Below are 22,021 nucleotides of genomic sequence, written 5' to 3'. Positions count from 1 at the left end.
TAGGTAAGAAGAATAAATGGACTAGTGATGGGTGTAGAATTTCCAGAAAATCCCGAATACCAAATTGAGGGTTGTGGGCATGAAGTAATAGTAAGGCCAGTAAGCCTGGTTGAGGGATTTCCTCCAGCAATAGTCAGTAGGCCTGTTATAGTTGCAGACTTGGCAGAGAGCAACCAGACTTGGATATTTTGCCAGGTGATAATAAAATAAAGGGAGAGGGGACCAAAGGAGTGAAAAGAGCATGCAAGGGAGTTATTGAAAGTTTCAACCATGAGATCTACATTGGCCAAGGAGGGATGTGAAAATATGAAAGGGGTTAGGGTCAGTGAAAAGTCAACAGATTGAGTTTTGTCACTAGAGGGAATGAGCTGGAATGGAGGGAGATGGTAGTTGTAGACAGGGAGGTTAGAAATCAAAATAATGAACAGTCTTCAGTAAAAATCTTGAAGTCAAAATCCTTTAAGACAAAATCAAGGGAAGAAGTGAGTGGCTGAGTAGGATGCAGAATAAGATAGTTAGACAAGAGGAGTTTAAAAACAAAGAATCTACCACAACAAGGATGATTTGTATGAATATTAAAATAAGTGTGAATTATGATCAGTACTATTAGAGAAAATGACAATGTTCCAGAGTTAAAAGTGTTCAAGAAATCAATGCCAATGACCTAGAAATCAATACACAAGTCCAACAACAAGGGGGAGGGCTGTGTAGTCAGTAGACATGATAATTCAATGCAGAGCCTTTTTATAAAAGAAGAGAAAGTGAAGGTAAGAAGAACAATGAGGATACCTACCCCACCACCAGGATCAGGGTTATAAAGGGAACCAGAGAGTGTATAGCCACCATTTCAGAGACTTAAAGAGAAAGCATAATGGAATGCTCAGAGAACATAGTAAATTGAGCATATAAGAAATTTTGCTAATGACATTCTCCAAGAATGCTGTCATCTTTCTTAAAAAAAAAAAATCTGGTAATAGTCCTTTTCTGCTTAAAAGTCATCACTAGGTCACAGTAGCCTTAAGCTTATGCAGAAGACTACATGTTATAGGACTCCTATAAAGATTTCTCTAGCCATAGTTCCTCTTCACACCTATAGGCCTTTGTCATTGGTAACACAGGTGGGCCTGGGCGTACTGACCACACTGTATTTTGTGTGTATACTAATTTCAATTAGTTAGCCACTTAGGCTGTCTGCTGTTCCATTTTCTCATTTATAGAATAAAATAGTTAAATTTAGAGGGGGTTTTTTCCTGAGAAACTATGATCATTTGAAGAATTAATCAGAATAACATTCTTCAGAATGTAAGAATCTCCTAGGTATTTTAGAACATTTGGACAAGTGGTTTTGCCTAGCAAATGCCAGTTGTACCCTTCAGTAATCGAGGCAATTAAAAGTATGCCCATGGATTTTCTAAACACCTCATATTGTAGCATAACAAACTAATATTTTTGTATGTTAGAAATATTGCAAGGGCATCTTTTGTTTTTATTAGTTAAAACTGACAGCTCTACTTATGGTGAGTGCAGCTGGGTAGAATTATGTTTGTAGTCCATCAATGTAAACATGGCACCCCTAGAGTTGCTCAATATATAACCTACACAGTTAAATGTAGCCACAATGCTTGGGTGTCAATACAAATCCAGTTGAGAACACAGGTTATTAGTCAGAGCAATTGTATTACTAACATTCCTATAATTCTCCAAAATATCCAGCAGTGCAATGTGTTAAAAATGCTCTGGAATGCATGCACGTAAGTAAAGCTCAATCTGAGAAAATTTTTAAATCGATTATTTTGAGATCCAGCAATATTGCTTTTCTACCCTCTTCATTTCTTTTATTGAAATGTTATTACATTAAGGAATTAGTTTTTACTGTGTTACCCACACCAAGAATTATGAGAGCTTCAAGGGAATAATTAGCTAGTGGTGACATTTCAGAGACTAATTGGGAAGATTTTCTGCCTACTGTTGAAGTTTAATAACCATTGGGTGGTGAGGTCAAAATGTCACCAGAGAAGAATAATTGACTAGTTTTCAAAAGACCAAAGAAGATCAAATTTCCTTCACCAAATTCTGCACAGGCTGAAGTTTAACTTTAAACTAAAAAATAAAGATAAATAACAAAACCAAAAAAAAAACACACCTTGATTTGGTCAACTCAATGATTATGATTATAGATATATTTTTGAAGATATATTCTTACTAAACAAGGTCAAAACAGATCTATAGGTAGAGATCAAAATTGGTAATTAACTAATTTATAATAATGCCTAAAACTGCTACCTAGATAAAAAAAATAATTGCATTAGAAAGCCAATGTATTCTATATCTGATGACAGATCTCTGGTTCTGTTAACAAATATTTACTGAGAGAAATACTGTATAAGGAATGAGTGAAAAAATTATAATCTCTGTACTTGATATCATATTGATTAAACTAATAAGAGTAGAGAGCATGTGATAAAACTTGGGCACATGGGTGGATAAGGGCAGAAAGGATGGAGAAAGGAAGACAAAGAGGTAAGAGAGCATGATATACTTCAGGAAATAATATAATTCAGCATAGTCCAGGATAAAGTACTAGAAGAGAAATGGTGATAGGTGAAGATAGGGAAATTAACAAGATCCCAATTAAGGAAGGTCTTCTAAGCTTTGTTAAGCTGTTGATCTTTTTCTTAAGAGCAATGGGGAGCCATTGCCAGGCTTTAAGATGTTAGTTATTAGAATTTTGTTTTGAAAGGTTCATTTGGCAATTGTGTAGAGAGTAGATTGGATTAAAGGGCAGCAGGATAAGAGTTGGGCATCTCTGCTATAAGCTAGTGAGAAGTAATGATGCTAGAGAGCTAGGAAGATGGCAGTATACCTGGAAGAAGTGAATAGGTGGCCTATTTATGAGATGAAAGTCATAGGACTAAACAATTTTACATGTGAGGTGAGTAGGAATGGAGAGTCCAAAAAGATACACACTATTGTACGTGGATACAGAAGTATCAAATTGCGGGGAAAGAAAATGCATTTAGTGGTGCACTTGTCTTTAGAACAGTCAAAGGAGCCAATAAACAAGTATTTTGATATAGAAGGCTGAGGATCTGGAGGTAGATCTTGGATAAAGGTTTCAATTTGTGCATCATTATAGAAGCCACCAAAAGGCAAAAGATCGCCCAGAAGGAATGTGGAAATGAGGGAGATTGGCCTAGACGTGAGGAACACGAGAACTGAAATCATAAACAAAAAGAAAAGATCCTGAAAGGAAACCTAATAAAAGATGGTAGAAAAAAAATGGAAGAAAAACTGGAAGGACTTAGTGTCATAGGCAAAATAAAGAGAGCATTTCACTAAAAATGGAATTTCCATATAAGCCAGAAATGGGAACCTTTTTTCTGCCAAAGGCCATTTGGATAGTTATAACATCATTCCCTTAATATAATTCACTTAATTTAAATTTATGTTGCTATGAAAAAAGCTCCTAGATTTATTGAATTTTGAGTACCACCTGCAGTTGCCTTGGCAGGGCCAGACCAAATGATTTTGAGGGCCTTATAAGGCCCATGGACTAGATGTTCCCCACCCCTGTAATAAACCAAGAAAATCCCCATGGGATTTGGAAAAAGAGAAAGTGTGTTAGAAATGAGGGTAAAAGCATTTTTAGAAGACAATTAGTGGCACAAACTTGAATGTGGTGGATCATAAAGTGAGTAATAGTTGAAGAAATGGCACCAATGTGAGTGCTGAGAAGTCTTCCAATAAGTTTGTTTGCATCAAGGAGAAAAATAACAGAATTTAAAAACTGCATTACTTGACAAGATATAATTTCCACACAATTATATTTTGTTTGATTTGACTTGTCTCTTAGTTGTTAAAATGGAAAGAGTTAACCCTACTTTATTCTGATGAGGAAGGAAGGAAGGAAGGAAGGAAGGAAGGAAGGAAGGAAGGAAGGAAGGAAGGAAGGAAGGAAGGAAGGAAGGAAGGGAGGAAGGAGAACATTAACTAAACTGTAGATTAAAATAATTTACAAGGTGCTTGAGGAAGAAGGAATAGAATCCAGGTCATAGATGAGGGGATCAGCATTGGATGGTATCTTATTTTGCTAAGGGTGCCATAACAAAGCACCACCAACTGGGTGCCTTTAAACAACAGAAATATATTATCTCATAGTTCTGGAAGCAGGAAGTCCAAAAATCAAAGTGTCTTCTTCCAATGGCTGTGAGGGAAGAATATATTCCAGGCCTCTTTCCTGGGCTTGTAAATGGCTGTCTTCTCCCTATGTCTCTTCATATCTTCCCTTTATGAATGGCTATGTTCAAATTTCCCCTTTTCCAATAGGCATTGGTCATATTGGATTAGGGGTCCATCTTCCACCAGGATGAACTTATCCTAACTTAACTAATTACATCTGCAATTACCCTACATATTTCCAAATAGGGTCACATTCTGAGATACTGTGAGTTAGTACTTCAACATATAAATTTGGGGAGAACTTAAATCAACTTATAACACGTGGAAAGAGAAACACTTCTTTCAGTATTACAGAAAAGGAAAGAGAAAAGATGTCTTTGTGAGTCTATAGACTTGGTGACAAGATTTAGGAGTTGCCATCTGCCTTTTATTTTCTCTAACATGGAAACAAAATCATCAGTGGGAAAGGAGTCAGACTTGGAAGTTTATGTTCCCTGGGGGAGGTTTGAAAGAGCCTTTGCACAAAATGAGAGAGAAGGCTGGCCAGGGTAAATGTCAGGCAGCTTTGACATCAGTCTATGATAATTAGTGCAAATAATCAATTATTGAGTGAAGTCCTTCGGATAATAATGTAATCTCCCATTGGGAGGTCTGCTTTGGTTTTCTAATGGCTTAAAATAAAATGTGTGCCAATTAACTAAGGAAAAGCTATTGTCAGGTTTACCAGTTAGCCCATTCATTTGGAGACCAGATCAGATTTCAGTCTGTTTGTGATCATTCCAGTTTAATGGAAAAGCACACATAACTTGAATTTGTATTAAAGCATTTAATATAATCTGTTTCCTCCACTAAATTGTGTTCTGAAAAGGGGTATCACCTTATGCATCTTTGTTTTAAATACCCCTAGCATTCGTTGATACCACTGGTGTGGTCAATACTCAGTGAGCATTCCTAGCATTGAACCTTGAGGAATAATGGTTACTCACTAAGTGAACATCAGTGTCCTACTCAGATGGAATTTTTCTCTGAAGACCTGTCCAAGGGTACACATTTTTTAGAAAAGTAAGGTGTGAGATTCACGCAAAATTGTAAAATTCAAGAATGTAAATGTTACCTGGCCAGTGTTGCTCAGTGGCGGAGCATCTACCAATGAACCAGGAGGCAGCCAATCAATGATTCTCTCATCTTTGATGTTTCTATCTCTCCTTTCCTCTCTGAAATCAATAAAATATATATATTTTAAAATAATGTAAACATAGTAAGCTCCAGGAGCAGAGCACACCTGAGCTTCTTGAAGAAATGTAATCAGATCCCAAACATATAAAAAATTAGCTTAATGTATGGTAAAATTATAGCATTGACTTAATAAACTTACTAATGTATTATTCCCTTTATGGAATCTATAGCAGATACCTATTATGTCAATGTTTTCATATACCAGTATAAAAGAACAATACATAAATATAACATATTAAGAAATATCACATTTTGTCTTATTTTTCAGAGTGATTGTGTTCTTGAATTTTTCCTCTCTGAGCCTGTGCAACAAACACTTGAAGAATCATCACCTTTGTTCCTCGGCAAGTAATTTTATCATTATTACTATGCACAATTATCGAGTTTCAATATAATTGTGCAAAAAGTCACAACTATAATTTTTTCAATTTGCAAATTAAAATTTCTTTTTAAGAGTGAGGCTTTAAGAGTCTTTTCTAATCATTTCCAAAGCTTCTTAACCCTTTAAAATATGTCCCTCAATTTATATTAAACCCAGTTGTGTTTGTCCAATTACAATAACTACATGACATTGTATTATTAACTTATTTCAATTAATTGTGTGTTGAGATGGGATAGCATGTCAGAGACAGAGTTCCTGCTTCCCTGTGTAGGTAAATATTGCAGTTTATTCAACATCTTAGGAAGCAACACAAAATAGGCATTAGTAATGATCATGAATTATCTAGTGGTTTCATTCCTATCCTTTAAAGCCCAATAATTACTCTACCTTCTTTATAAAGTCTTCTCCTATTACCAGGATCCCAGAATAGCCCAGCACAATTATTCACCCCATTCTGCCAAATGTGGATAAATTCTAATTAACTTTTCTACCATTTCTTTTAGATTGCCAGAGACTCTTTTTGAATGTCCTATCAATTTGTAATATAGATCCATTGTCAGTGGCCATCCAATACTAATTCTGGTTTTTGTGTCACACAAGATTTACAAGCCCATAGTTTGCAACCTTCCATCTTCATTTTATCCAATCCACCTTCTGATTCTCTACCTTTAAGATTAGGCCTGTTTGTTTATCACCTCTTCTTGCATCTGACACCCTAGTTACTTACTCCATAGGGGTGTACAGTTCTGTACAACCAGACCTGATTGTATCGTGTAATTGTGTATTAAGTTGTATATTTATGCTTATGTCTGCCTTGCATCTGATAGACTGAAAATAACTTTAAACGAAGGTCACTAATCCCCTACTACACATTGCTCTGTGCTCAAAAATCCTAAATTTATATAGGAGAATTTTTACTCTCTCATCCCCCCATATTTTACTCATTTGACATCACTGAGATACTTTTCTTGTATAGCCAAACCATGTTCAATATTAAGTAAATAAAGCAATTTCTTACATTTTATAGCACATATCCAATAAATAATGGTTCCCACAATATATAATATTTCTTGTTCTTATTGTCACAATTGACAAATATCTAGCAAATGTCTTCTTTTTATTTTTATTTATTTATTTTTTTTACAAATGTCTTTTTAAAAACACTATTACTAGGGAGGTTTTTTACAATCAAAATTTATAAATTCAAAAAACAAATTTAAAAAACAACATAAGGTTGCAGATCTCTAGAGATGGAAGCCTTCTAGAAAGTGCTAGGTTGACGTCTATTCTGTCACTAAAGTGCTTAAAGAAAATTGTCTCTGTGCTTCAAAAAATTAAATTTTGCATCACTGTCAAATTTTTAATGTTGCTGATAGTATTACTTCTCTGTAACATATTCTGAAATATATCTGCACACACAAAAATTGGGATTATTATCATAAAAACTAAAGTGGCTTTTTAATAATTCTTTCTGGTTTGTTTATTTCTAACTACATTATACAATACTCATGATTTGCTTTTGCAGTTATGATCGACACAATATTAGAATCTCAATCTTTTTAGATAATAGGTTGCATATGAAACTCAGTCTATTATCTTAAAAGAACAGAACTATCTTAGCAAACTGTGCAAATCTTTACAACAAACAAGGATTCACAGAAAGTTGTTCCTTATATTTTTAAAATTATTTCCTTTAATATTTCTAAATTCTTAATACTTTTCTTATAAGATATCAGCTGATTCTAAACAAGATGCACAATATTTTTTAAGCACCATTCTTTCAGTTAGTTGAAACTTTGAGTTTATGTTGTTAAATGATTACAGGATAAAATTATTCAAGCATATTAAAATATTAATATAGGATGATATTAAGCCAAAATCCCAGACCTCACCATTTTACTATCCCTGCTAATAAATTGAGAGAATGAATTCTGGCTAATAAATTGAGAGAATGTAGGCATATAGCCTATAAATATCATATTAGTAATCATTTATAATCCTGGGTCTGAAAGATAGTAATAATCCTTTGTCCTTCCTAACTAAACATGCCTTAGTAGATAATAAAAGAATTTATTTATCTCAAGTGCCCACCCAATCATCTCTCTGCTTTGATTAACACTTTTCCTTGATTTCCCAGAGCCCTTAGGCAGTGCCTAGGTCATGGGCCTGTAATCTGTGCAGTGACACGGGGCACAGGGCTTCGAACTTGTCCTGTACTTGTTTTATCACTGTTATCACTGTCTTGAAATTCTTAATAATTTTTGTAAAAGAGACCCAACATTTTTATTTTGCATTTTTATGTGACTGAGCTTCACAAAGTAGGTAGCTGATCCTGCCCTTGAATAAAGACCAAAATCTTCTTGATAGCATCCAGGCAGAATCTGGCACCCACAAATTTCCCTTCCCAGTCCAATATCAGGTCCTTCCCTGATTCTTGTCTATTTTTTGTACCTAGATAGCTTACAGATGCAATTTCTCTGCCTGGACAACTTGAGTCCTATTTCACCTTCTCCATCCTTTTGTGCATCTTCCAGATATCATTTCAATTGTCCTTGCTCTATACTTTTATTTTGTAGACTAGATATCTACAAAGGCATAATCCACATTTGTATGACTCACCATTGTATCCTCAAGCTTAGCACAGTGTCTGGCCTACTATATAGATGTTCAATAAATAATTAAGTAAATGTTTGATGATAGAAATAATAATAGTGGAAGACACATGGGTATTCTCTACCAACGTAGCTTGTTGTTCATATTAAAAGGACATGAGAGAAGAAACCAAAATCCAAAATCATGCTACTCTTCCCACACTCAACCACTTCAGGTGGAAATGCCCTTGCACAAGAAATTCAATGCCTCCCAACCACTAGAATCCCCCTGAAATATCACTTGGAAAAAAATCTTCTACAAATTATCACATTAAATATGATGGATACCAGACACTAATCAAAATGTTTCTGGATTTTATCTTATAGGTCTTTAACTTTCTAATGACATGATCTTCTATACTTTCCCCAGATTAATATAGTCCATGTTAAATAATAATACCTCCATAACAAAATAAAATTATTCATCCTTCATCACTACACAACTCTGACACACAGAAGATAGATTTTTGTCAAAGTATAGAAACAATAGCATAAGTAATGGAGTAGAACATGATCAAAGACAACAGTTGCCAAGGTTAAGAGAATAAACTAATGAACTTGTTTAGATGCCACAGATAATTACAAATGATTGCAAACAGGAGCTTTCAATCATTACTTCACATCACTACCTCCAATTTGAATTGTTCATTTAAAAGGGAACTTGAAGCCATGTTCTAGCTACTTTCTCTGGTAGCCAGTAGCTGCAAAGATTACAAAGATTGTTTAAAAAAAGAAGAAGAAGAAGAAAAAGAAGAAGAAGAAGAAGAAGAAGAAGAAGAAGAAGAAGAAGAAGAAGAAGAAGAAGAAGAAGAAGAAGAAGAGAAAGAAGAAGAAGAAGAGAAGAAGAAGAAGAAGAAGAAGAAGAAGAAGAAGAAGAAAGAAGAGAAGAAGAAGAAGGAGAAAAAGAAGAAATACGAAGAAGCATAGAAAGAAGAAGAAGAAGAAGAAGAAGAAGAAGCAGAAGAAAGAAGAAGAATAAGAGACTAAGAATAAGACGAAGAAGAAAGAAGAAGAAGAAGGAAGAATAGGAAGAAGAAGAAAGAAGGAAGAAAGAAGAAGAAAGAGAAGAAGAAAGAAGGAAGAAGAGGAAGAAGAAGAAGAAGAAGAAGAGAAGAAGAAGAAGAAGAGATAGGAGAAGAAGAAGAAGAAGAAGAAGAAAGAGAGACAGAAGAAAAGAAGAAGAAGAAGAAGAAGAAGAAGAAGACGAAGGAAGAAGAAGAAAAGAAAGAAGAAGAAGAGAAAGAAGAGAGAAGAAGAAGACGAGAGGAAGAAGAAGGAGAAAGACGAAGAGAAAAAGAAGAAAGAAGAAGAAGAAGAAGAAGAAGGAGAAGAAGAAGAAGACGAAGAAGAAGAAGAAGAAGAAGAAGAAGAAGAAGAAGAAAGAGGAAGGTGGAGAAGAAGAAGAAAATAAAAAGAAAAAAGAAAGAAATCACAGGCTAATCTCACTAAATATTATTGAGAAATTCTAAATGAAATGTTAGCCAAAATAATTCAATAGCACTAAAAGAATATAGTTTATTTTGACCAGAAATGCAAGAATGGTTCAATATAGTTTACTGTACATAGTATATAATTCATGTTATCATGTTAATAGATTAAGGAGAAAATCATATGGTTATTTTTATAGACCCTGACAAGGCATTTAATAAATTTCAATAAACTTTCCAGACAAAACACTGAGATAAAAATAAATGGGTAATTCCTTAACATGAGAAACTGAATCTATCTTGTCTAACCAAAGCCTACATTGGACATGACAGAGAAACAATGTAAAAACATTTCCACTACATTATAAAATAAGGCCTATGCCCATGATCTTCATAATAACATCACATTGTGCTCAAAACACTAGCCAACATGGGGCTCATTCCTTGACCTCCTTCAGGTCTTTGCTCAAATTTACCTTCTCAATGAGAAGTACCCTAATCATCCCTTCTGAAAGGGCACCTTCCTTTTTCTAGTAGTACCTTTTTCATTTTCTTCTCTTTTCTTTTACCATTTATCACATGCCGGGAGCCGGTCCATCCTTGCTGTTTCAAGGGACCTGGCATATATGGCATACTGTTCTTAATATGTTTGCTCACCTTCTTGGCACTATGTGTTTTAACCAAGGTCACCTCTCCGAGAAAGGTTGTTTCCCCAGGTAGGGATTTCCCCCTGAAGTTAGGGAGGGAATAAAACCCCTTAACTAATGCCAGGCTGGTAATTAATCACTTTAACTATGAACAATCATGCTTAAGCTACATAATCTTTACTTCCTGGAATGGAGATAAGAAACGCCCTAACCTTTGGAATAGAGATTGAGAGTCAACTGGTATAAATACAGATGTAACAAGACAACAGAAGACAGAACCTACACAGAACCTAGAGACAGAAGAACTTCGCTGGAGAGAACATGGCAAAAGATCCTGGACAGAAACTGGCAACAGAACCTAGAGACAGAACCTAGCGAGAGAACATGGCAAAAGATCCTGGACTGAAACTGACTATAGAACATGGCAAGAGAACCTGACTAGAACCTGGTGACTGAGTCTGGCTGGAGATCCAGACCAGAACTTCGCTGGAGATCCAGACCAGAACTTGGCTGGAGATCCTGGCTAGAGATCCTTGCTAGGCTGCTGATCAACTGAACGCTATCTCCATGTCATTCCTTCTTCGCCAACTCCGTCCACACCTTTGGGGACCCCTGGACCTGCTGGGGTTGGACCCCAGCAATCACATTCAGGATATTATAAGTTTTTATTTATAACATTTCTTGCTTTTTTATATCTCCCCCGCTACTGTAAAAATGCCAAGAGAAATTTTGTCTAATTTGTTCCAAAGACCTAGAACAGTACCTTTTTTCATAATAGCCCAATAAATATTTGTGAAATGACTAAATGAAATGGAAAAATAAAGCATAAACTTTAGCAAGGAGAAGAAAAAATTAATAGTTTGCCAGTAATATGATCAAATACCTATAAAAATAAGAATCAACTGAAAATCTATCACAAATTATATATATACATACATATATATACATATATATAGATCACACAATAATAGCAGCAAAAAAAAAGGAAAAGAAAGGAAGGAAGGAAGGAAGGAAGGAAGGAAGGAAGGAAGGAAGGAAGGAAGGAAGGAAAGAAATGTAATGGAAAATGTGCAAGGCCAAATGAATAAAACTTTAAAAACACCACTGAGTGATTTGAAAGATGCCTTGAATAAAGGGGAAGACATAAAATATGTTAAAAATATGTTTAACTAGATAAGCTACTTCTACAGTTCATAAATAAACAAAAGCCAGGAAAACTTGGCAGGAGGAGAGAAAAGAGGTGAGACTAACGCTACCAAATATTAAAAACACATTACAAAGTATCAACAATTAAAACCGTGTGGTGTCAGTGCATAAAGTGAAGAATAAATGGAACATAATAGAACGTCGATAGAGTCAAATACACTCCAGAATTTAATATGTGGCAAAACCAGAAAGGGAAAATTTAATAAATATTTTTGGGTTACCATACTCCCCACATATGCTAGGACGAATGCCAAATGAATGAGAGATTTTAAATGTAAATAATGAAACCATATATGTGACAAAGAAAACATGGAAAAAATCCCTTATAATCTTGGGATGAGCTGTTAAAGCTGTGACTATAAATCCAGAAGCTACAAACATTTTGTGTGATATAAAATTCCATAGTATAATCCATAAAAATACAAATTAAATGCAAAATGGATGAAATATTTGCAATTTATCACAGACAAGGAATTGATTATCTAACTTATAACCATCTTCTAGAAATTGGTAAGAAAAAGAACAATCAAACAGAAAACTACAAAAAGATAATTCACCAAATAAAAGAAAATTCAAGTGGCTCTTAACCAAATGAAAGGACCCTCAATTTCACTTATAAGAAAAATTAAAATTACTCTGATACCATTTTTAATTCATCAACGTTGGCAAAAATTTAAAAATTTAATTAACAAGCTTGGATACAAACCAGCAGGCACTCTCATACACTGCTGGTGGTAATGCAAATTGGTACAACCTCTATGGAAGCCAATTTGCAACATTTATCAAAATTACAAATGCAAATACCCTTGACCAGAAATTCTCCTGTTGGAAACTTCTCCGGTGATACTTGTGCAAAAAAACAAAATGACACTCACGCAAAGCTAGTCACCTCAGCATGGCTCCTAACGACTGGAAACAATTCACCTGCCCATCAATGGGGAACTGGTTAAATAAATTATGGTATTTCCACATAATAGAATAATATGAAACTATATTATTTAAAGTATTTAAGATTTGTATTATTGATATGAAAACACTTCCAAGATCTTTGTGTAGAATAGTAAATACGTGGGGAAACTGGGTAGACAGATGTTAAAAATGGGAAGGAGACTATTTACTGTATACTTTTAAAATGTATTTTCTTTTTTTTATTGTCTAAAGTTTTACATATGTCTTCTTTTTCCCCAATTGACACCCCCACCCCCACCCCAGCCATTCCCACCCCGGGCAAGCCCCCACTGCACCAGTGTCTGTGTCCATTGGGTATGCTGATATGCATGCATACAAGTCCTTTGGTTGCTCTCTAGCCCCCGCCCCTCGACCCCTGCCATTTGTCTCTGGATCTATTCTTGTTTATCAAATTATGTTGACCATTATATCCCACATATGAGTGAGATCATGTGATATTTATCTTTCTCCAACTGGCTTTTTCGCCTAGCATAATGCTCTCCAGTTTCATCCACTGCATGGGAGAGCATTTTCATTTTTTAATCATGTGGATATATTACCATCTGTAAAAAGTAAAATTTTGAAATTCTATTTTTAGCATTAGTGGACACATGATGTATAAGGAGCACTGTATTAACTGCTGTAGAGCCAAGCATTCAAATATTTCAATACAATCATCCATAGGGTCAGTAATATTTTAACAATTCTTGTGTTACCATAACTGGTTAGATCAAGTATGACCAGATTCCCCCCAGACTAACTGGAAGCAAAAAATCAAAATATTCTAGCATATTCTTATTCATATAAAGTTATTCTCAAAAGTCTCCCTCTCTGGATTTTTTATTAAAACTTTTTCCCTAGGGTATTGCCCTCTTGTCTGCCCTTTAGAGCATGATGTTTAAAAACACAGGCTTTAGAGATCATTTAACTCTGCACCATTTGTTGTCTGCACAGCCTTGGACCTGATGCCTCAATTTCCTCATGTGCAAAATGGAGGTAACTAAACTTTATAGAATTGCTGTGAGGATTTAGTGAGTTCATGTACTTAAAGTTCTTAGCCCGATGTTTGGCTCACAGTAACAGTTCTAGAAATACTAAGTATCTCTACATTACTGCATTGTTCTCTGGGCCTGAATTTTCACTGGATTCTGAACTCTGGCATGCTTTTGATGGACACTCTGGTTATACATCTGGCATGAGAGGTTTAGCCTGCGATATCATCTCCAGTCAGGTCAAGTAACAGTTTACTTAAATTGGTTACCATTTAGACACTCAATCATAAATTTATGTAATTTCCTACCTTTGAATTAAAATTCCTCAGTGTAAACACATTAAGTTTCTATCTAATAACCTTTTCACTCTTTAATTCAAAAATAATTTTCATTGTACATCAATAAATTATCAGCATTTTAGCATGCTCATACCAAAAGTTCAACACTCTAAATTTTTATTACAAAACTCAATTTATCTACAAAATCAAATTCACTACTACACTCAGATTTATTTTATATTTCTATAACTAACAAAGCCTCTCAGTCATTGTAATCAAGTTTTTTAAGGGAGAAAGTTTTTGTTATATTTATGTAATTACCATTTCAGCTGTAAGAAACACTCAATGCCAATTTCAATTACTTCAATGTCAATAATTCACATTAATAAAAGTAATTTATATGACCTCCTTACAGTGTGTAAACTATTCTAATAAGTATGTAAAAGGCTTTGGAAGAGGAAACATACAGTTGAGGTTTAATTTTCAAATGTTAGAAAGGATTAGGCAGGGGTGGGCAAACTTTTTGACTCGAGGGCCACAATGGGTTCTTAAACTGGACCAGAGGGCCGGAACAAAAGCATGGATGGAGTGTTTGTGTGAACTAATATAAATTCAAAGTAAACATCATTACATAAAAGGGTACGGTCTTTTTTTTCAATAGTTTTATTCATTTCAAATGGGTCAGATCCGGCCCGTGGGCCGTAGTTTGCCCACGGCTGGCTTAGAGACTGAAATTGGCTATCAGAAAATTCACTGGGGACCACAATGAGCCCATACAGAACATTGCCAATTCCTTGTTATTAATAAATTTCTTCTTTCTAAATTTCTTTAGAAAATATACTATCAGAGATTATCAAGGGAAATACTATAAAAACTGTAAATTATGCTTAATCATTGGGCTATAAACTGGAAATTTTTAATTAAAAAACTAAAGCCTTCATATTAATAATGGAATGATGTAACTTGAAAGTAAAAATGAGGTTAATTTTGTGATTAAATAAATTTTTGTGACATTATGGGTCAAGTACTGATTTATATATCTCTTGGAGATGTAAGAAAAAAAAAATGTAAGCCCTGAGGCAAATTGTAATCCACAAAGCAAATTGAGACGTGTAAGATAACTACGATACAAATATTAAGTGATTGGCTGACCTAAGGGGGTTCATAAGGAGGTGACCACAGAAACTATTTTGCATTTTAAATAGGTCTTATAGAAAGGCAAATGTTCAATAGCCAAATGTGGTGGAAGAGACCACTTCAAGAAAAAAGGGGAGTAATCTGAGTAATGACCGGAAGAAAATAGCACAGAGATTTTGTAGAACTGAACACAGAGACTACAGTATAGAATAATGATAGTGGGGAATAAAACAGATTCAAGAAGAAGCTACAATACAAGGCTGAGAAATTCATAATTTTCCATAAGTAATGGAAAGCTATGAACAGTACTTTGATCAAAAGAATAGTTTTATAAAAGTTTCCATAGAAAGAGTATACTGGTATTTGGGTACAAATAGAACTGGGGTCTGGAGGAGGCGAAGAGAATGTTCTAGAAGTTCAGCATAAGATACATATGGGTCTGAACTAGATGTTGTGGAACTAAAAAGGAAGAGATGACTGTAAATATATGGTGAAAGACTATTAGTAAGAATAGACACTTATTGAGAGATTATATTATGAAAACTTTTGAGTTTTATCAGTTAATCATCTTAACCCTCTGCTATATATAACTATCATCTCCATTTTACAGAAGTGGGTTAATTTATTAATATAGTCTAAGTATAGTGTTGGGACCCAAACCCCAGACTCACTGACTTCTAATACCAACACTATCAACCTCTATACTTTCTAATTATTAGAGCTCATCGTACTTAATATTGAGGAGAAAACTGGAGCCAAAAAATGACACTGAAGTTTCAAGCTTAAACAATTGGGAAAATAATGGTATCAATCAAAACAAAACATGACTCAGCAGGTGTGGCTCAGTGGTTGAGCTTCAACCTATGAACTAGGAGGTCATGGTTCAATTCCCGGTCAAGACACATGCCTGGGTTCCGGACACACCCGCCAGTGTGGGGTGTGCAGGAGGTAGCCAATCAATGAGTCTCTCTCATCATTGATGTTTCTTTCTCTCTCTCTTATTCTTCCTTCTCTGAAAACAATAAAAAATATTTTAAGAAAAATTTAGAAATAAACAAACAAACAAAAAAAACCATGGCATATAAGGAGGAAGAGTTGGTTCAGGAAATTAGATACAAATTTCATCTTTAATCTACCCAGTTTTCTGAAAAGCATTATGTTTTCAACATGACCTGAAGAAAGTTTCTTTTGCATATTATCCATTAGTCCTATTTTAGTCTTTAAATGTTTAATTTATCCTGTGATAAGCCATTTCCATTTTAACCCACTAAAATTCTATTGTTTTATCAGGTGAGATGTTTCCTGACAAGGTGCCTAAGGTGCAGTTAGTCATCACATATGAAGATGTGAAGCTAACTATACTAGTGAAACACATGAAAAACATCGTAAGTTTGTCATATCTAATGAGAAACATGGAAACCTATATTTAAAAATTGCTTGCCTCTGTTGAGCAATTAATGTCAATATCAGTGAGAGAAATGGCGCCAGCCACCAAGCTTAAGTGAGGAACAATGAACCAATTACAATGTTCTTCTCAGTCTGACTGTGATCCTAGAGGATTCTAAAATATTTCACAGGGTAAGTCCTGGAAGGAAAATCAGATTGAATTCCAAATGAAGTGTCAGAAAATGCGAGTGAAAAAGCTTTGAGAAAGCAGAACAAGCTGGAGCACTAAGAGCTAAAGGAAAAACAGCTCAGTCCCAAGAACTGACACCTACCCCATCATGCTGAGCTTGCCAGAGAACTGATTGGGTAGTGCCGGTACCTTGTCTGGGAAGCCAGGATGTCTTATCTTAGAGCAGTGGTTCTCAACCTGTGGGTCGCGACCCCTTTGGTGGTCGAATGACCCTTTCACAGGGGTCGCCTAAGACCATCCTGCATGTCAGATATTTACATTACGATTCATAACAGTAGCAACATTACAGTTATGAAGTAGCAACGAAAATAATTTTTTTTAATATATTTCATTGTTTTTTTACAGAGAGGAAGGGAGAGAGATAGAGAGCTAGAAACATCAATGAGAGAGAAACATCGATCAGCTGCCTCCTGCACACCCCCTACTGGGGATTTGCCCGCAACCAAGGCACATGCCCTTGACCGGAATCGAACCTGGGACCTGTCAGTCTGCCGGCCGATGCTCTATCCACTGAGCCAAACTGGTTACGGCAATGAAAATAATTTTATGGTTGGGTCACAACGTGAGAACTGCATTTAAAGGGACAGAAGGTTGAGAACCACTGTAGGGTTTCCTTTCAAATTCCCACTGTACCTTGAGTTTTTACCACCACAATAGTTATCAGATTCTGATGTAATTGCTCACAGATACTTCTTTTTCCTCAAAAGGCAAAAATAGATACAGAGGCAGAGCAACATCGAACAGACAGTCTAACTATAGCGGGAAGGCCGGGGAGGGTTGTGGGGGAGGGGGGGGGAGGTAAGAGATCAACCAAAGGACTTGTATGCATGCATATAAGCATAACCAATGGACATAAGACACTGTGGGGTATGGGAGGCTAGGGGAAGGTCAAGGAGGGGAAAAAAAAAGAGACATATATAATACTCTTTGTAATACTTTAAGCAATTAAACAATTTTTTTAAAAAAAGGCAATAAATTGTTTGAGGACAGGACCCCCATCTTTGCAACCCCAGAACGTATAATTGCAGTTAGCCTCTAAAGAAAACTAAAAGCTGGTGTCTCTGTTACACCGCACTATCCCTAAGGCTGGGTCAAGTCAGAGGCAAGAGCAGCAATTGGGCCATGTCATTAAGCAAGACAGGGAGCTTTCTATCACACGGGGTAGGTTATTCATGATCGTAGTCTGGGAGCAGTGAACAGAAAAGGGTAACTCTAAGCCTCGCCAGCTTCTCTGGTTTTTCTCTAGTCTCGTCAAAATGGGTGGAACTCCCCAGGAGATTCCACAGGTGCAGAGAAAGTCAGTAGCACTGTTTTGGCTTTCTCCTTTATTAGTATAAACCTCTCACGATGCACTTGGAAGGATTTAAAGGGGCAAACCCTTCTCAACATGACATGCATCTGGAGCATGCTAGAACTTAATAAATATTTTTTTTCAGTGAACAAATAGTTGGCATGATTTGCACGGGATACATCTGTTACAAACTTAATATTAGCCAGATATCCAAGGATGTTTGTTTGTAAATCTGTGGTGTTTATAACCAGCATTTTTTGTAATAGCTGAACCAACATTATTAAATGTGTTATGTTTTTGTAGAACTTTTAGCCATTGAAATAAGTATTTTCAATTACTTTTGATATGATAATCATCTTAAATGAGAATAGCAATTGTTTAAGAAATTCTTAGGCTGGGAAATGAAGATTTACCCAAGTATCTGTATAAATTCATACAATGAAATAATAGAGTAATGAGAAATGGTGTTAATTGACTTGACAGAACTCATATATGTATATGATATATAATTGTTAATTGAAAATAGTCTTATTGGAAACTAAATTTTTATTTCAGTAATGTTGTCATTGCTCAAAACATTTTAGAATATGCCTATTGACATTCCTTTTAGAGCTGGCATAGAAACCACAGCAAACTTGGTGGTGTCACTGAATAGTCATGCCTAATATTTGATCAAAAGCAATATTAGCCAACTTGGTCACCTGTTTTTATTCACCAGATGAATCCCCAAATTACATTTAACAGTTTTCAAAAATGCATTTTACGTTCAGATGAAGCTGCACTACCAATACGTATATTCAAAATGAATGTGATGCAGGCATGAAGGGAGGAGAGACAGTGAGCAAGAGTTTAAGATTCCGATCAAGCTATAAGAAATGGAAAATGATCAGGTGAATACCACAAAAAGTAAAAGCAAACAAACACTTAGGGCCATTAGAACCTATGCATTGTCAATGCCCTCTGAAGGACCTTAATAATAAAGCAATAGTTCCTGAAGTCTGAATCCTCAGTGCCTGCTGGCTCCGCTCTTCTCCCCTGTCTCTTATCATTGCCCTGGTATTTATTTCTAGACCTCTCTCTTTTCTATCTTCAGCCTTGTGGCTTTAAATACCACCCACATGACCTTCTCTTCTGTATTTAATACTCCAGCTTGAATATGTCCCTAAAATCCAGAGTTGTATGTACAACTGATTACTCAACAGCTGTAATAGAAATTCAATAGGCACCACAAACTTAACATACACCAAATAAAACTTACTATCATTGCCCTTCTAACCTTGCTTCTTTTGCAATCTTTCTTATCTCAGTAAATAGCACCTTCATCCTACTAGTTGCTCAGGTTAAAATCCTTAGAGTCATTTTGACTTCTTTCATAAACAACATCCAATTTGCCGGCAAATCATGTCAGCTCTGCATTCAAAATAAATCCAGAATCCCAGCACTTTTCATGTCCACTGCTATCACCATTGGTTCAAGTCACCATCATCTCTCAACCCAATTACTGCTGTAACCTCTTACCAGGTCTCTCTCTGTCTACCCTTGTTTGTTTATAAATCAAACCCTGTCATTTCTCTCTTCTTATTGTTTTGGGGAAGGAGTCTCATATCACATTCCATGAAAGACAAAATACTTATTAATAATAATCTGTGAGGCTACCAATCTGGCCCCTTGACCTCTCCAACCTCCTCTAGTATAGACACCTTCAAGCACTCCACTTCATCTTCAGTGACTTCCTTGCTCTTCCTTGGATATTGCAAACATGCTTTTGCCCTAGGATAACTGTTCCTCCTGCTCAGTTTATCTGGAATGCTCTTCCCTGGGCTTGTGACTCAAATTCTCCATGGCTCAGTTTCATGGGCCCTGAGCGATCATACTTGACTGTCACCTTTTCAGTGAGTGAGGACTCACTCCCGTAGGTAGAATTGCAAAACCACCCTCTTTGTTGCCACTTCCAAACCTCCTTTCTTACTTTACTTTTTCCACTGCCCTGGGTCACACTGTAATCCCAGGGGCTAAAACAGGGCCAAGGACATAGTAGGTGCTCAATGTATACTTGGTTAAAAGAAAGAATGTCAGCCGAAACCGGTTTGGCTCAGTGGATAGAGCATCGGCCTGCGGACTGAAAGGTCCCAGGTTTGATTCCGGTCAAGGGCATGTACCTGGGTTGTGGGTATATCCCCAGTAGGAGATGTGCAGGAGGCAGCTGATCAATGTTTCTCTCTCATCGATGTTTCTAACTCTCTATCTCTCTCCCTTCCTCTCTGTAAAAAATCAATAAAATATATTTTTTAAAAAAAAGAATGTCAAATTACTTCTGATGTGAACGAGGGCTAAAACCAAGATCTTTCTCACCCTCCAAAAATCACCACAAACGTTCTCATGCCTTGCATTTTCACAGCTTATTCCTTCTGCTTATCTGAAGACAGAGATAACATTATAATGTCAAAATGACAGAAAAATCTATAACTTCTCAACATAGTTTCTTGGCTCATTTCAAATTTTAACCAATTCTTATTTATTTTTTGAGCCTTTAGTATTTTCACATGCCAAAGTAATCAGACTAAAGAGTTGTGCTTAATTTTACTTTAATAGTAAAATGAAGTATTAAGCCTGCAGTTTTGTCGCATTTGATATTAAGTTTGATGAAAAGAATTATCTTCTATGAAATCTTTGAAGCTTTGCTCTAAGAATTACTTCCCTCCTGAAAGATCACAAGCTGAAACAAGATTGCTGAAATGTTTTTCCTTTCAAAGCAGCAAAATATGATTTGTTCCAGTGAACAGAAGCTGACTAATGCAGTTATTTAGAAGCTTGGTCAAGGTTTTTTAAACTAATATTTTCGTTTATATAACAAAAATATAAAAATCATTTAGATTTGAAATATTTTTAAATCTCTCTAGTATTTTCCCACGTAGCCCACTTTAAAATGCTCTCTTGCATGGACTCACTCACCATGTCTGTCTCTGCATTACACTGCTGGCAATGTCTCTCCGATTTTCTCTCACAGTCTGTGTTAATGCTAGACTGTTTTCTTCTACCTGTTCCAGAAGGCTCTAAAAGTTATCAATAAGGATACTGGACTCTCTTCAGGTATTGAAAATGCTCACACTGTTAGAGTTTCTTACTCTGTAACAAAAGAGTAAGTTATTTTAAATGAAGAGCAAGTAATGTCAAGGAAAAAAGATAACACTTCAAATTGGGTGCTGTTAAATCTTTCATAAGACACAAAATGGGAGAAAACAGTTACTGTAGGAAATTAACAGGAGAGAGAGAAGGAAAAGTAGAGTGAAACACAACCAGAGAACCTCAGGCTAAACACAGACTCATATTAAAAATTTATCACATTTCATTTTTTACTTAGACAATTTCTTACAATTTTGCTGTCTATGTGTAGTCGGGGGTTAGTTCCATGAACCACACTTGAAGAAACATTTACCAAATGGCTCTTTACTCCAAAAATAGTGCCCTCCAGGCAGTGTGGGTTCTGGATTTGGCACCAAGTCAATTGTGGTGCTTGTTGAAGTAAAACAGTGATACAATTTAGATTTGATGAAAATAAAGCCCCAATGATGGCAATATATGAATTTTTTTAATATATTTTATTGATTTTTTTTTTTTTTACAGAGAAGAAGGGAGAGGGATAGAGAGTTAGAAACATCAATGAGAGAGAAACATCGATCAGCTGCCTCCTGCACACCCCCTACCATGGATGTGCCCGCAACCAAGGTATATGCCCTTGGCCAGAATCGAACCTGGGACCCTTGAGTCCACAGGCCGACACTCTATCCACTGAGCCAAACCAGTTAGGGCAATATATGAATTTTGACATAATAAAATAACAATGTTTTGTGTATCCTTTTAAAACTAACTTGGCTAAATTTTCTATCCCAGTTCTTTTCAATTATTGTTCCACCTAGATGCACTTCAATCTAAATAAATATTAATTTATTGCTGAATGGTTATTTTTAAGGGCAATAACAATTATACCATGTATTCTAAGAATTTTTTTAA

The 22,021-nt window shown here is 35.7% G+C and overlaps 1 protein-coding gene across 1 annotated transcript in view; it reads left to right on the top strand.

Annotated features, from left to right (window-relative positions):
* The window catches only part of PIK3C2G (phosphatidylinositol-4-phosphate 3-kinase catalytic subunit type 2 gamma), a 289,697-nt gene that overhangs the window by 250,167 nt on the left and 17,509 nt on the right, over positions 1–22,021 (top strand). Inside the window, exons 30-31 of the mRNA XM_036301543.1 lie at positions 5,684–5,759; positions 16,374–16,468. Coding sequence (XP_036157436.1) covers positions 5,684–5,759; positions 16,374–16,468 — 171 coding nt within the window. The remainder of the gene's footprint in view (positions 1–5,683; positions 5,760–16,373; positions 16,469–22,021) is intronic.

Source organism: Myotis myotis, unplaced genomic scaffold (assembly GCF_014108235.1).
Source record: "Myotis myotis isolate mMyoMyo1 unplaced genomic scaffold, mMyoMyo1.p scaffold_m19_p_3, whole genome shotgun sequence".
NCBI lineage: Eukaryota > Metazoa > Chordata > Mammalia > Chiroptera > Vespertilionidae > Myotis > Myotis myotis.
This window is presented reverse-complemented; position numbering and strand designations above follow the sequence as displayed.